We start from the raw sequence: 15,102 nt of genomic DNA, 5'->3' as shown, positions 1-15,102 counted from the left end.
GAGATCCCGCAGGGGAAGGTCACCCTCTAGTGAAGTCAGGCAGTCTCAGCTACATTGCATGGGCAATTTCAGGGGAGCCTGGTCTAGGCCAGGATTATCGGAATAAACTGAACAGATTATCACCGCGGCTTGGGCACCTGGGACCAAGAAGGCATATAGAACAGCCTGGTCAGGTTGGCACAGTTGGTGTGTGGCAAAGGACATACATCCCTCTAGAACATATGTAGTACATGTAGTGAATTATTTGGCTCAGTTAGCAGCCCAGGGTAAGGCTTATAGAACAATTAATACAGCCCGATCAGCTATTTCTGCGGGACACCTAAGAATTGAAGGGTTAGAACATCCTTTAGTTTGCAAACTGCTGAAAGGGGTTAGAATAATTAGACCTCCAAAGTATAAATATGATCAGGTATGGGATGCAGACAAAGTCTTAAAGATGTTCTTATAATGGCCAGACAATGATGAACTATCTAGGAAGGCTTTATCAGCCAAGTTGACTATGTCATTATGCTTACTGTCATGCAAGACAGTCTCAGATATAAAAGCTTTCGAGATTAATAGGAAGTTATTATCTCCTCAGGACATAACCTTTAATATAGTGAAGAGAACTAAAGCATGGTTGAGTCCATGACTAGGGGAAGGAGACCCCCAGGGGTAAATCAGTTGCTAATAGCCATAAGGAAACCGTTTGGGGCAGTAGCGACGGCCACGCTAGCAAGATGGATTAGATGGGTGATGTCACAGGCTAGAGTAGACACAGATGCATATGAGGCTCACTCAGTGAGAGGAGCAATGGCTTCTAAGGCATTCCTATCAGGAGCAAGAATAGATGACATCATTAAGGCAGCGGACTGGTTGAATGAATCGACATTTAAGACCTTTTATTTTAAGCCAGTGGAAAAAATAGCTACGTTGGTGGTAAGTAAGCTTCAAACAAGCATAATACGAGCCTCCATGTCTTGACATAGAATTCAGATTTTCCACACATTTGTTACAGAAAGTCATAATTCTATTGAAGACACGGAGGCGAAGGATTAACCCACCCAATAATCGCTGTTGTAAATGTGAATGTACTGCATTCTGTGATGAAAATGTTATAAAAGATGATATTGTTGTCAAAAAGATATATGGAAGGTTTTTTCATGTAGATTACCCACCCTGGGTCATTAGACTAAAATATGGTTTGTGTTTCAGGTGCTACGGTGGAGAACAAACGAATGGTTCATGAGGTCATGGTTTATTGGAAGCAGGAGGAATAAAAGGTCGTGGTTTACAGCGTTTACCCGTTGGGATGCAATGTTATTTTAAAATTGTACAGACAAAGAAAGAGTAAGGATTTGGGAGTGTTAAACAGGATAAAGGACATGGTGTGTGATGATTGGTGGAAGGAATCACGTAACTTGTTATTCATGGACATCAAAAGAATGAAACTTTCACACAAAAGACACTGTGTGAAATGTAGTTTTGGATGTGTTTATTTTTTGATCATAAGTTTGTTTGATTTATGCTGCTCGAGTTTGAGTAAAGATTGAGAAGCATAATCCTTTGCCTCTGTGTCTTTAATAGAATTATGACTTTCTGTAACGAATGTGTGGAAAATCTGAATTTTCCATACATACGTTACAGAAAGTCATAATTCTAATAAAGACACAGAGGCAAAGGATTATCACATCCAGTAATCAATGTCATAAAGTGTTAATGAGATGTCTTCTGTGATGATAATAATGTTACAATGATATGTTGTCAAAATGAATATGGAATGGTTTTGCACATGTCGATTACCCACCCTTGGGAGAGATGTCTGAAATATGATTTGTGTTTCAAGTTCTATGGCGGATAAAAACAACAGGATCATGATGTCATGTTAAGGGACAAGTTTACAGCGTCAACCAGTTGGGAAGCTACAGTTTACAAGAGACCAAACAAAGAAAGAGAAGGAATCAAAATGTTGGACTGGATTTATAGGGATGGACTATGGTGATTGGTAGTTAAAAGTCACATGTTTGAAGTCCAATAACAGATGAACTACAAAAGTCTATAAACTGATGGGACTGGTAGTTTTTTCGCTTTATGAGTCATTGTTATTGTGTTTTGATGATGCTCCTCCAACAGTAAAGATGTGAGAAAACATAGTCCTTCGTCTCAGTGTCTTTAATAGAATTATGACTTTCTTTAACGTATGTATGGAAAATCAGAATTTTTGCTGAAGTTTGGGCAAGGTTGTTTTGCATGAAATCTGCCATTGTCTCCATGGAAGTATCGAGCATTGCAAGAGTGTGGGGGCGAACCACAAAAAAAGTCCTGCTACTTTTCCCCCCAAATGCAGTGCGCGCAATTCCATATGGTCTCATTCGCGCCCCCACACCGCCCATCCCTGCCCCAATCTACTTTTTTGGTAACTTTACTGGCAGATGGCTTTTTAACACATAACAACAAAATAAAATTGCAGGATCATTATAGATGCAGGAAACTCGCCTATTAGAACTCTGCCCAAGCGCTCTGGAGCAAAATACATGAAAACCTCCTAATTTAATATGGATTGCACCATCAGAAGTGACTTCACAGAAAAGGACCTTGAAAGGAACATCAGTCTTTGATACTTGAAGGCACCATGGAAGTAACTTTAGATTAAGTTGCCATGAGTAAGTCAAGTGGCAAATAACTTTGTGGTACAAAATACCTAAATTGCGCTTTCATTATATATGGTCAAGTCTTATTAACATAAGCTATGAAGTGAATCCGAATCACTTACAGAGCTGCAGATAAGACAAAGTGTGATTAAAATGATTTGCACAGGATCACACACTTTGGTTAAATGGTGAAACTAGGATATGGACAATTTAAGCAACTAAGCACATCTTCCCAAGTTTAGTTGATATAGACGTTTAATAAGGTTTTGCTTTGCATTTCATATGCTTATATAATACTTCATGTATAGCAGTGCCTTGGAGGCATACCACATTACATAATAAAGTAGCCTTTCACAGTAAACTAATTATATCTACACATTATCATAGAAATATATTGAGCAATAAGACTATGGCTTTAGTTTTATTCTCCCCATCCTGCATGCAAAGTCATAATTGCATTATGCAGATAAATGTGAGCCTAACAAATCCCCCTTGGGTTTTAAAGCCATAGTCATTATTGAGTAAAGCATGCAACGTTATGCACCCTTTTTACTTCTAATCACTCCATCCCATTCACATTTCTAAAGAGACTACTTAATTCGTTCCCCTCCCCCGACCCCTGCCCTCCCACCCCCCCAAGCCTCCAAGCCCCCAAGCCCCCATGCCCGGTCCGCGACTGATCGTCTCTGAGTGATAGATGCGGGGATCACTATAGCAAATCACAAAAGAACACGGCCACGCCCAAACATGGCATGAAACTGTTTATGTCGAAAAATAAACGAAATATTGAAATGAAACAGCCCTTATGTACCACGTTATTTTAATGGTAAGTACAGTTACAGAAGGGGTTGTAGACACTGTGTAATGATACACATAATAATAATCATAATAATAATGAGAGCCCCAAAGTTAATCAAAACCGTTACATTACCTTGCTATCATTACATATAAATCCAGCCATATCATCACGAACACGGACACAGATATCGAACTCCCTGCCCAAAAGAATAGAACATACCCGCAATTTGAAACGTGAACTATACAGCAGCGCAGACAGCGCAAGTGGGTGTGTCTGGACTCGATACTCCTCACGCTAAGACGAAACCAAACATGATGATAGACATGAACTCGAGTGAGCTATTTGAATATTTCCATGGTGACCATAGAGAGCAAGGACGTACTTTTGTTATTACTGTCGTTTGTGGAATTTACATGACTTATTGGGCAAGGCAGTCTAATATTTTAATGAGGTAGACGCGCACAATGACTCAGAGGAACACAAGGAACATCTTATCACAGAACAGGAAGTATAAATCTAAGGTGGCCACGATTCATCAATGCCTGCCCCTGATATGCTAATGTCCCGATTATTCACCGGTAATCTTCATTAATCTGGCCCTACTCTTCCTCGTCACAGTACCTACGTTGTGAGGCCCTGCCTTCTCCGCAGGAAATAAAATGTTGCCGTCAGTATATCACCTTTTTTTTAACCAACATTTCATATTAGTTTTACCAAGCCGGATCATGGAACAACCTTCCACACCGAGGGCGGGTGAGGAGGGAAGTCAGTAAAAGGATTAGGCGTAATCACCCCATTTCAGCCAGGAGTGCAACCTCCCCCCAAAGGAGCGATTCCTGGGGTTGTCAACATTCACCTGTAGTGTTTTATGAATGTATTTGGGTCTGCCCTGGTGACGGCTCTACAAATCTCGTGCATGTAGACACCCTGAGCATCAACAGCCCATGATGGTGTGGGAATTCCAGCCTCTTCATTTGCTATCTAGATCACAGTCCGAATCTATCTGCTAATTGTCACAAACGAGGACTTTGTGCCAGAACTGGTAGTTCCAAAAGTTACCAATAGACTGCCTGATTTCCTGACAGCCTCCATTATGTCAAGGTACTCCAGAATCAATAGTATGCCAACCCTCCTCCCCAGCATTCTTGGGATCCTGGAAGAAGGCAGGAAGAACCACATTCTGTGAGGTATGGGATTTTCACACATCCTTTGGAAGAAACTTGGGATCACATTTCAAGAGCCTCATGGTAAGGATATACATAATAGTGCTCCTATTTCCTCTAGGCAGTGTGCTGAGATGATTGCAATGAGAAAGGCAGTTTTAAGGGTCAAGAACTTGGGTTCCAATGGAGGTTCTGAAGAAACTGCAGCACCAGGCACAGATCCCAGGAAGGTGCACCCCTTTGTGGGAGAGACTTTGCAGAAACCTGCCCACCAATCCTTCTCCTTCCAGTTTGCCCTCCGACCCGAACCAAAGGGCCTTCAGAGCAGCCCACTCAGCTTGAAGGATGCAAGTCACCAGCCCTTTCTGAAACACATCCTGCAGGAACTGGAGAGTGGCGGCTATGTCGCACTCCAGAGGGTCAATCTCAGCCTTTGCACATCACTTCAAAAGGTTCACACAATACTTGTCATATGCACTTATAGTGGCAGGGTGCTTTTAATGTTTCAGCCACCTGCTGGGCCAGTAATCTATCCCTCTCAACCTCCAAGCTGACCATTGTATGCTGTGGCTCCCCTCCCAGATTTACTTGTAGTGGATGTTGCCACTCTACATGTGGGGCGTTAACCTACCACCTCTTCACAGACACACACGGACAGTGTTGTTGGTTCGGGCTCTCCGGTCGCTCTGCGGCAGCTGGGAACGCCCCGTTTATTTATATTGCACGCAACGGAGTGGCACGTCACTCTGTCGCGTGAGCGTGCCCTTAAGGGGGCAGCGCCACACTCCTCCTTTTCCATAACAACAAAACATATGAAAAGGAAGCACTAGTTACCACACATCACAGCACACTGTACCAACATGTCCCCGGAGACCCATTTAATGATATCCACCCTGGTTCCCAATTGAGCGTCGGCCCCTGTAGTATCTGGGACATAACAAAAGTTTATCTAGTCCATGACATAGTCCGTAAGACTGGCAGGTTTCCCTTGCCCTGTCCTCAGGGGGTACCTCCTGCCAGTCTCTCGGGTCGGTGTTCCATTGCCATGCTCTTCGTGGGTCAGAGACCCCGGTAGAAACGAGGGGCCACCACCTTCATCAGGCACCTCCTCAATGTCCGTGCCTACCATTTTCTCTGCCTTGGACTTGCCCAGTTTTTTAAAGAAGCTAGCATTGCGGGTGACTTAGGCCATTCCATCTGACACCATGACCATCAACCCCTTTACTGCCACCACATCTAGCGGCGCCGGCTCGTAGGTGAGGGAGAGCTTTCCTTGAGGGTGGTGGTTTCTCACCAGTACCTCATCCCCCGGGACAAGTCTCGGGGGCCTTAGACCCCTTCGGGCATTCTCCAGATCTGTTCGTGTTCTTCTCTCCTCTTCCACTTGCTCATTATCAATGACCACGGGCTCACGCTGTCCCACCTCTGGCAGAATGTCCCTCGGAAAGCGCTGAAACATAGCCTCCGCAGGCGCCACCCCCGTGGACGTGTGTGGGGTGGTCCGGTATCCTCGCAGAAAAGCATACAGCGCCCTCTGCAGACACTCGCCTTTGCCCTGAGCAATGCGGAAACACCTTGTTCAGCGTTCTCATCATGCGCTCCGCCTCCATTAGCTCTGGGCCACAGCGGGGTGACTTTCCTGTGGTGTATTCCATATCCTCTTATCAGGTCTGTAAAACTCTCGCCCTGAGTCTGTGGGTGGCAAAGATCTTCTCCAGCGCCACCACCACTTTTTCAAATGCAACAGACTCTACGAATAACACCTCCGGGTATCGAGACCACTCGTCAACCACCACCAGGAAGTGTGTGCCCCTGGTCGTGGATCCGAAGTCTGTGTACACTACCTCCCATGATCTTGTCCCTCTGGGCATGGTTTCAATGGTCGGCTCCCTTAGCGCAGGTGACGCCGCTTGGCACCAGACACATGAAGCCACAAGCTCCTCCACTCCCCTTTCCAGCTCCGGGAACCAGACTTTCTGTCGGAGGCAGGCATTTGTCTTTGGCACACCCTGGTTCCCCTGGTGTGCCAGCTCGATGATTTGCTGCACCTTAGCTTGTGGCACCACTATGCAGTCCCCTCGAAGAAGCAGGCCAGTCTCCGAGAACGCCAGCTCCTCGCACACCCTCCACAGCTGCTCCAGGGTTACCTTGGAATCTTGCGATCTTCGGGCCAGTGACTCCATCACAGTCCTCCATGCGCTGTGCTCCATGGCTGTTTTCAGAATGTCGAAGCACTCATCATCCACCGAGGACCGCTCCGGTTCTTCCACCGGCACCGAGTTGGGCGTTGCTGCTTGGACCACCAGCCGGATATGTTCGTCCGCTTCCTCCGTACACCTGGACTGCTGGTCATCCCCCCTCGGGTGCCTGGAGAGGTAGTCTGCGGCATTGTTGCTGCCCAGTCAATATACCAGTGACACGCCGTACTCCAGGAGCACCATCATCCAGCGTTCTATCCTCACAGGTGGTTTAGAGGAAAAACCTGCTAGGATGGGGAGCAGAGGCTTGTGGTCCGTGACCACCGTCAACGGCCTCCCCAGCACGTACAGTCTGATGTGCCTACAGCCCCACAAGACCGCCAGCGCCTTTCGCTCGATCTGTGAGTACCGCTGTTCAGTGTCCGACACTGCCTTGCTGGCATATGCTATCGGCCGGACTTCCAGATTGGCATCTACCTGGGTAAGCACTGCCCGAGACCATAGGGGCTTGCATCGCCCACAATCTCCGTCTGTAGGGCCGGATCAAAGAAGGCCACGGTGTCCTCAGCGGTGAGAGCACCCTTAATGTCATCAAAGGCTGCTTGTTCCAACGGCCCCCACTGTCAGGTGACTTCTTTTTTTGTGAGTTTCTGCAGTGGCTCTGACCGCGAGGAAAGGTTCCTGATGAATCAGCCACAGTATGTGACCATGCCCAGGAAGCTCCTAACTTCAGTCACGTTTTCAGGCGGTCGGGCTTCCTGGATGTCCCTCACTTTCAGCAGACCGGGCGACACCCCACCCTTCTTGAAGGCAAAGCCGAAGAACTCAATGGCTGTCTTGAGAAATTCGTACTTGTCACGATGCAGGGTTAGATCCAGGGACCGGAGGCGCTCAAATGTCTTTGCTAGCCTGGATAGATGCTCTGCCTCGGACTTGGCAAACACCAGAATATCATTGCTGATGTTGAGCACTCCTTCCAGGTCTGCGAGGGCCCCTCTGATGATATTTTGGAAGACCTCTGCAGCCGAAGACACCCCAAAACTGAGTCTATTGTACCTGTATAGGCCCTGATGGGTGGTAAATGTGGTGTTGTATCTGGAATCTGGATGGAGCACCACTTGATGGTACCAAGCTCGCAGGTCGAGTTTAGAGAAAAATCGTGCACCCTGTAGCTCGGTGATAATGTCATCGATGGTTGTTAGGTATGCGCATGTCCACACATATCCTGACCGAGTCAGGCTGCTTCGGCTTTCGGGGGATCACGATCGGAGAGACCCAGGGAGTGGGGCCCTCCACCTTCTCAATTATGTCCAGTCCGACTAGATTGTCTAACTCCTGATCCACAAGGTCCCTCAGGTGGAATGGCACCCGCCGATGTTTCGATGCCATAGGTTGAATGGAATCATCGATGTGTAGCCGAACAGGGTCTCCCGTCATCCGCCCAATGCCTTCGAACAGAGATGAATGTTTGTCCAGCAGCATCTGGATATCCTATAAGTCACCGAGTATGCGAAAGTCACTATGCCCAGGGCCTCTGCCGCCAGGCAGCTCAGTAGCGTGTTGCTGCTCACCGAAGTGACATAAAAACTTGCAAAAATCTTTGCCCTTCATGCTTCACATCTGCGACGAACGCACCATCAAGCGGTATTGGTTGTGCCGCCCCCGAAGGTAAAGATGCAAGCCTTGGGCGTGGAGAGTCTTGGTGGGGATTGCATAGCATCATAATGTTCTCTGGCCATTACGTTTACAGAGGCGCCAGTGTCCACAAGCAGCGGAACAGAGTCTTCATTGACTAGTACGTGGCATTGGGGTTGCCGCCTGGACTTTGAGCGCCAGACACCCACGCTCGATACAAAGAACACATTTTCTTCTTCTTCCTCCTTTTCCTCACCTTCTGGGCCATTGCCGTCGTCCCCTTGGTCTACCTGGGCCACATTCGATGAGCACTGCTGGCGGAAGAAGCCAGCCCGGACGGGACCTCTTGGAATAACCATAGGACTTTGGGCCTTGCACATGCGGGCATAGTGGTCAGAGGCACCGTAGCGGCCACAAGACTTTCCGATGGCTGGGCATTCCACACAATGTGCAAGGTCAAACCCCAAACCCGCACTTCATGCACGAGTTGACCGGCGCCGACCCTCTGTCATGCTGACCGCCCGCCGATCATCTGAATCCTCTGCCTCTGCCTACAGCACAGATGTCCTCCACCTTGTTGGGACGTACTCCTGCCTCCGCGCGGGACGCCCGTAGCTCAGACACTTCATGACACCTTCCCAGTTCTAAGATGCGAGGGAGGGTGATGCCAGGTTCTCTCAAGATCTGTCGGCGCAGCTTTCCAGAGACACACCCCTGAATCAGCTGGTTCCTGATCATTGTGTCGGTGTCATTCCATGCACAGGGCACTGCGAACCTGCGCAGCCTCCCATAGCATGTGTCCAACGTCTCATTGTCTTTCTGGCGGGCCGTACGCATAAGAAAATGTTCATAGTCTGCATTTTCCATGGGAAGAAAATAGTTATGGAGGGCGTCCTTTGCCGCAGCATACGAGCCATCCTGAGGCTAGAGGGACAGAAACACCTCATGCACTGCAGGCCCAGCGCAGTACAAAAGGTTAGCCACCTTGCTGTCGTTGTTGGTTTCCATGGTGGCCCTGAAGTACATTTCTAACCTGTCCATCCACAATTTCCACCTGGGCCCCAGACTGGAAGGTGCACCTGAAATATCAAATTCAGGCATTGGCTGCAGGGCCCCCGGTGGTCTCAGTAGTGGTCTTGGTGGCAGTGCTGGTGGTGGCTGTTGGACTGCCGCTGCAGGGGCTTGTTGCTGGGCCGCAGCTTGGTCGACATTCATGGTGACGAATGCACAGGCACCCCAGATGGATTGAATAGGGCCACAACTCGCACCACATCACCTTGCAGCGTGGACCTCCTTTAGTTCCCCTTCCACTGGACACTGGCAGGCTAAAGATGTTTCACAGTCACCAACTCTTCAAATGGGCATCCATGGATGTATAAGCCCCAACAGGCACAATGCCCCAAACCAATGGGGAGCAGATGCTGCAGACACAGTTCAGGCTAAAGGCCCCAAAAATTGAGTAGGGTGGGCCCAGGGAACATGCACAACAGCAGGCTTCTCCTGGCTCCACACCCAACACTCGATGAAAATGAGTGGAGATGTTCAGAATTCACCTCAAAAAGCACATCATGTGCAAGATATGGCTGTCTGCCACAATAAGTTACAATAATTGGGCCTGGATGGCTCACTGTGTCTTCATAAAGAAGCTGCAACCTTCCTAAGCCCGGATTCTAAAATGGCCGCCGACCGCATGGTTTGTATCCCTCTCCGCGGCATGTTTAGAACGGTGAGATTCATGTAAGCACAACAAAGAAATCACTGTCGAAAGTCACTGCCGTTCCTGGGTTACAATCCCGACTCGTTGCCACTATCCATGTGGCCCGTGAGCCCCCCACCTTTTCACAGACACACATGGACACAGTGTTGTTGGTTCCGGCTCCCCGGTTCGCTCTGCGGTGGCCGGGAATGCCCAGCACGTCACTCTGTCGCGTGCGCCCGCCCTTAAAGGGGCAGCGCCACAACGGACACAGCCATTTCGGAATTCTCCACCCCTCTTGGGTCTGGAGTTCCAAAAACATGGAAACCCAACTCCTCCTTGGGCAGTAGGGGAACCACTACAATCACCTGAGATCTGCTTTCTCTGATTTTCCTAACTACTCTGGGAATCAGTGATATTGGAGGAAAGGTATAAAAAAAGTTCCTTGGGCGAAACTAAGTTCATAGCATCCACTGCCTAGGTTCCTACTTCCTGAAATCGAGAGCAAAACAATGTGAGATTTGCTGATGCTGGGGAGGCAAAGTAGTCGATCCTGGGGGTCCCGAACCTCTGGCAGATGGCCAAGAAGGTTCTGCCCAAAAGGGGCAGTTCTTGCGAGGACATGAAAACCCTGCTCAGCCGGTCTGCCACTACACTCTCTATCCCCCTGATGTGGTGCGCCACTAGGAACCATAGGTGAGTCTCTGCATTGGACACTATTTCCCACACCAGGGAGTTCAGGGAGACAGACCACGACTCCCCCCCCGTCGGATGATGTAGGTTAAGGCTGTGGAAGTGTCCGTCCTGACCAATACTGGCTGATCTTTCACAACTCCGGCAAATTCCCACAGGGCCTGCCAATTGCAGATAATGCTCTCCAATTCCAGGACCTGAGGATCTTGAAGGCAAGTCCCTCTATAGGCACAATCCAGAGTAAATACAACCCACTAGGGAAATAGGCCAAGAGATAGCTTTGCAAGGATAACAAGGTTTACTTGTACAAAATACAAATGCCAGCAAAGAACTCTGCTGCTCAAGAGCGCTCTGGTCTTGCATCATTAAACATGGGGTTATAAACACGAAAAGCATCATCAATATACAGGAAATTTTGGTGCTCCTGGTTGGAGGCACCTTACACATGGGCTTGCTCCATAGGGGAGGCCAAGCAGTAATCTGCTGGTTCTTCTCCGTCGATCTGGCTCCACGTGGGTCAGCTGGGCTCATCCTCGCGGTGAAGGTCAGGGCAGGCATAAAACACCTTTCCTAACTAAAATAAAAAACTAACATGGACTATTCATTCATTATGGCAGGCACCTGGGCGGCACAGGAAAGGGATGACAGGGAGAGGGGAGGATAAAACAGTCCTGCTGGCCCATACATTCAGGGCTCCATTGATACCGTAGTCCCCACACCTAATGTCTCCCCTCTGGGGATTGATCTTTGATTTACCCTTCCGCGTATCTCATGTTACTGGAGACGTGTGTTGCTGCTAGGGAAAAATACAGTCATGTGGGCTTTAGATCTTCGGTGGGCGCTTTATGGAGGTTAGGGCCTGGGGGTCGGGTGCTTATCAGAGAGCCGAGGGAGTGGGGGTAGGATTAGTGATGTGCGGTCAGCACTGGACAGGCTGGGTGGGGGTCAGCGGCTCAATGGCAGTTTAGTGGAGATGAATAGACACATCCTGGGGCCTGGAACTGTCTCACGCTGTGTGTCGGGCACATTCCTGAAGGCGATACTGAGTATTAGCAATACTGCAGGGACAAGCTGGAAATGGACTTCCGTGGGAACAAGGTTCAAGCAGAGCCAGCATACTCTGTAGAAATTAGACTCTGTGACCGGTGAACACGAGCCGCATGGGTCTGCGGCTTGTCCAGTTTGGGGCCTATTATAAAATGGCATCGTGGAATGCAGGCATTTCTAGTGCTAAACATCAATTTCTATGCGCTACAAGGTCTCTACATGGTACCAGGTGGTGCAGACTATTCCCCCATGTAAGTTACATTACCTCATATGGGGTTTGCCTTATTTGGAAGCGCCTAGGGCAGTTGGATTGGCTCATTTCCATCCCAACATTCCCCCCTCTCGTTACTTCTACAGTAACAAATTCACCCTCCCCCACATATTTCCATTCATTCGCCCGTCTTTCTGCTTCTTCCCATGCAGGTGTCCCTTTTATGGGCATCCATGCTCTACAAACATGTCTTAGGCTCTCTTCACTCTGAGCGTATTTTGCAGGCGTGCAGGTCATGTATATGCATCCCCCATCCCCTGCTAAATTCACCCAAACCTTCCTTGTCATTTTCGGGGTCTGGTGGGAGTGCAATGGTTGTGTGGTATAGAGTGTCCACCTCATCTCCGTGCCCTTGATAGACAGCAATCATACGGTATTTAGGGTCATTGTTATGTTCTGTCTGGATTTCTACTTCCTGTGTATCACGAGGTGTTTAATTATGAGTTTTCCCAACTGTCACGATCATCAATGCACTATTAGGTACTGCTATGGCACAACAATGCAGCCCCAATTGTCACATGCAGAAAATCACCAAAATAAACACGATGATAGGGACCAACATCTTTACCATTGTTACAAGCCAGGATGGTACACAGCCGAATGTCATGTTCACCCAATCGTCCTCCTGGATCCCTGCTTCCTTCTTCATTTTTACCCCAAGTTCATGTACTGCTGCAATGACATGTAATAGTGTCCTATTTTCAGCGTCAGTCGAAGGTACGAATGTGCAACATGAACTCCTGATTTATTTGCAAACCCTGCCCTCCATGGCCGTCAGGACGTCGAGGACGTAGCAGTTCTGCATTGTCATTAGTCTGAGGGCTCTCAGCTCCACCTTGTTGATGTTGAACCCTTCTTCAGTATCATTTGCCAGCTGGATCCATTCCCATCTAACTATCTGGAGCCATTTGGCGTTAGCAATAGTCTGGATGCTGGGCACGAGGGATGCAAAAAATGTCTCTGCAGAATTGTACAGTCTATATTCGTTGAGCATTTGTGCAAGTAGATGAGATGATTCTTGAGACAAGTAGTTAGAGGATTGCTTCTTTCTCCACAGTCGGTCATGGCGTTCCTTTTCTGGGAGGATGCAGAAGTCTGGAGGCAACAGGGTGGGTGCTATTATTGTGGTTTCAGGCACTGCTTGTTCTTTGTCTGGAAAGGGTCCCCCTTTAGGTGTTCTTCGGGTACTACAAGCAGGGCCGAATGCAGCGTTGCAAGTGAACAGTAGCCCCTCCATGATGACGGTGTAGAGGAGCAGCCGAATGCCCCTGCAGGAAGTCCCACCCCTATTCTTCCTATATGTTGGAAACCGGAAATTGCGACATGTGCAATACCAGTAAGAGTACCTATATCACGAGAATCCTTTGAGACAATGTATCCACTGAGAAAACCCTACGTGATGTATACCCAAAAGGATGATGGTCCCCAGGAGAGATGGCAGAGGAAGTGTGAAAACATGAAAAGAAGAAGCTGGAAATTCATGAGAAATTAGTGTGACGCTCTAAGAAGGATGACCAGAGAAGAGAATGCATAAACGATATAGAATTTGATGGCGAAGTAAAGAAATGAGAAGACCTTCATGTGCGGAATGAAAATTGCATGCGTGAAGAAGCATTGCAGAAAATGCAAGTCATTTTATAACTGTACAGATGCCGTAACGCAAGTAGACTAAGTAATCATAAGGCTGGCTATACGTAGTGAATAGACTGCAGGCGGTGCTGTCAATATATATATATATGTATATAGAATCCAGAAATTCAATGCCACAATTTTATTAAGCTCAACTCGAGGACCGAAGATGGACCAAAGGAAAACTGTTTGGCTTGGTGTCACAGACTAAGAGCAGCCAAAACTGATTATCAGTCCTCGAAGAAAAAGTAAGCGTGAGAAGCCGAGGCATCCCTTGTTAAGTTACAAAGAGAAAACACCCTGAGAGCCAAGTTCTTCATTTAAGACAATTAAATGCTACTAAAAGGGCCGATTAACGGTCTCTGATCACGTGAGTCCAAGATGAGAATAGACGTAGGCATGCAAGCCTGAACCTTGATAAGAACGTGCTCACACTCCCTTATATTCCCAGAGACGAGAAGCTACTACAAGGCCAAGTTCAAAGACAATCTGAATGGCAGACGGTATGAGTGATGAGAGATGATGGGCTAATTGGGTGGGGTGGTATGGTCATGTTCACCCACCAGCACCTGGGGTACTAGCTTATGTGCTGCTAGAGAATCGAATGTTCCAGGAGGGTACAAGCATGCCAACCAATTGCAGAAGGCCATATAACAAAGGACCTTATAGTTTGAGAGCCAATGAGGTGTTGTGTTTCTATTCACTGTCAAGAATGACTTGCACTAAGGGAGGGCATAAGTTGCCCACCTGACTATAGAGACCCAATCACAATCCTATCCTATATAGAAAGTACACTTAGATGTTCCCCTTGAACCAACCACAATCCCTCATTGGTTTTTGTAGTTTGCCACATAGTAGGACGTCACGTATGATGAGTTTTTGCTATAAAAGTGTTATTTTTTATGAAATGTGTTGAGATCGTGCTGCAAGACGTCCATTGATGTCCGTTGTACTCGCTGTTTTAGATAATTGGTATTAAAACAGAACGTTTTGCCAACTTCCTGAGTCAGTCTTCATGTTTGGTGTGAGAGTTATTCTCCATATGATCCATGTTATGATGTGTTACCTTAATTAAAAGGACCAAAAGGGTTCAACGGGAGGTGCAAGTATGCTTTCTGGACACATACCCAGTAGTAGTCCATCAGCGCTGCAGGCCTTTTCTGAGATCTAGAATGAGCAAGGTTCGATTGCATCATTTGTTTGATCCTATTGAGACAGTTCCTTCGCTGTAAAAACGAAGTTCATATCTTTCTTCTTGGTGTACTTTCACCGGTTTTTCAATCGCTGTGACTGTCATGGCGCGCGCGCCGTGGAGAATGTGGAAGCGATGGAAAAAGGGTT

The 15,102-nt window shown here is 47.7% G+C and overlaps 1 protein-coding gene across 7 annotated transcripts in view; it reads right to left on the bottom strand.

Annotated features, from left to right (window-relative positions):
• LOC138582827 (manganese-dependent ADP-ribose/CDP-alcohol diphosphatase-like) overlaps nucleotides 1–15,102 on the bottom strand; it is a 464,319-nt gene that overhangs the window by 250,773 nt on the left and 198,444 nt on the right. For 3 of the 7 annotated variants that reach the window (XM_069654493.1, XM_069654496.1, XM_069654492.1), the window contains exon 1: nucleotides 3,562–3,678. The exons of 3 other annotated variants lie outside the window; for them this stretch is intronic. Coding sequence is in view for 1 of the 4 variants with exons in the window: in XM_069654492.1 (XP_069510593.1) it covers nucleotides 3,562–3,596 (35 nt within the window). In the remaining 3 variants the exon portion in view is untranslated. Of the gene's footprint in view, nucleotides 1–3,561; nucleotides 3,725–15,102 lie in introns of those variants that run through there. One more of the 7 variants, XM_069654495.1, reaches the window with a different exon arrangement.

Source organism: Ambystoma mexicanum, chromosome 3q (genome assembly GCF_040938575.1).
Source record: "Ambystoma mexicanum isolate Mex_15411 chromosome 3q, UKY_AmexF1_1, whole genome shotgun sequence".
Lineage (NCBI taxonomy): Eukaryota > Metazoa > Chordata > Amphibia > Caudata > Ambystomatidae > Ambystoma > Ambystoma mexicanum.
Note: the sequence above shows the minus strand (reverse complement) of the source record. Positions and strands in the feature narration are given on the sequence as shown.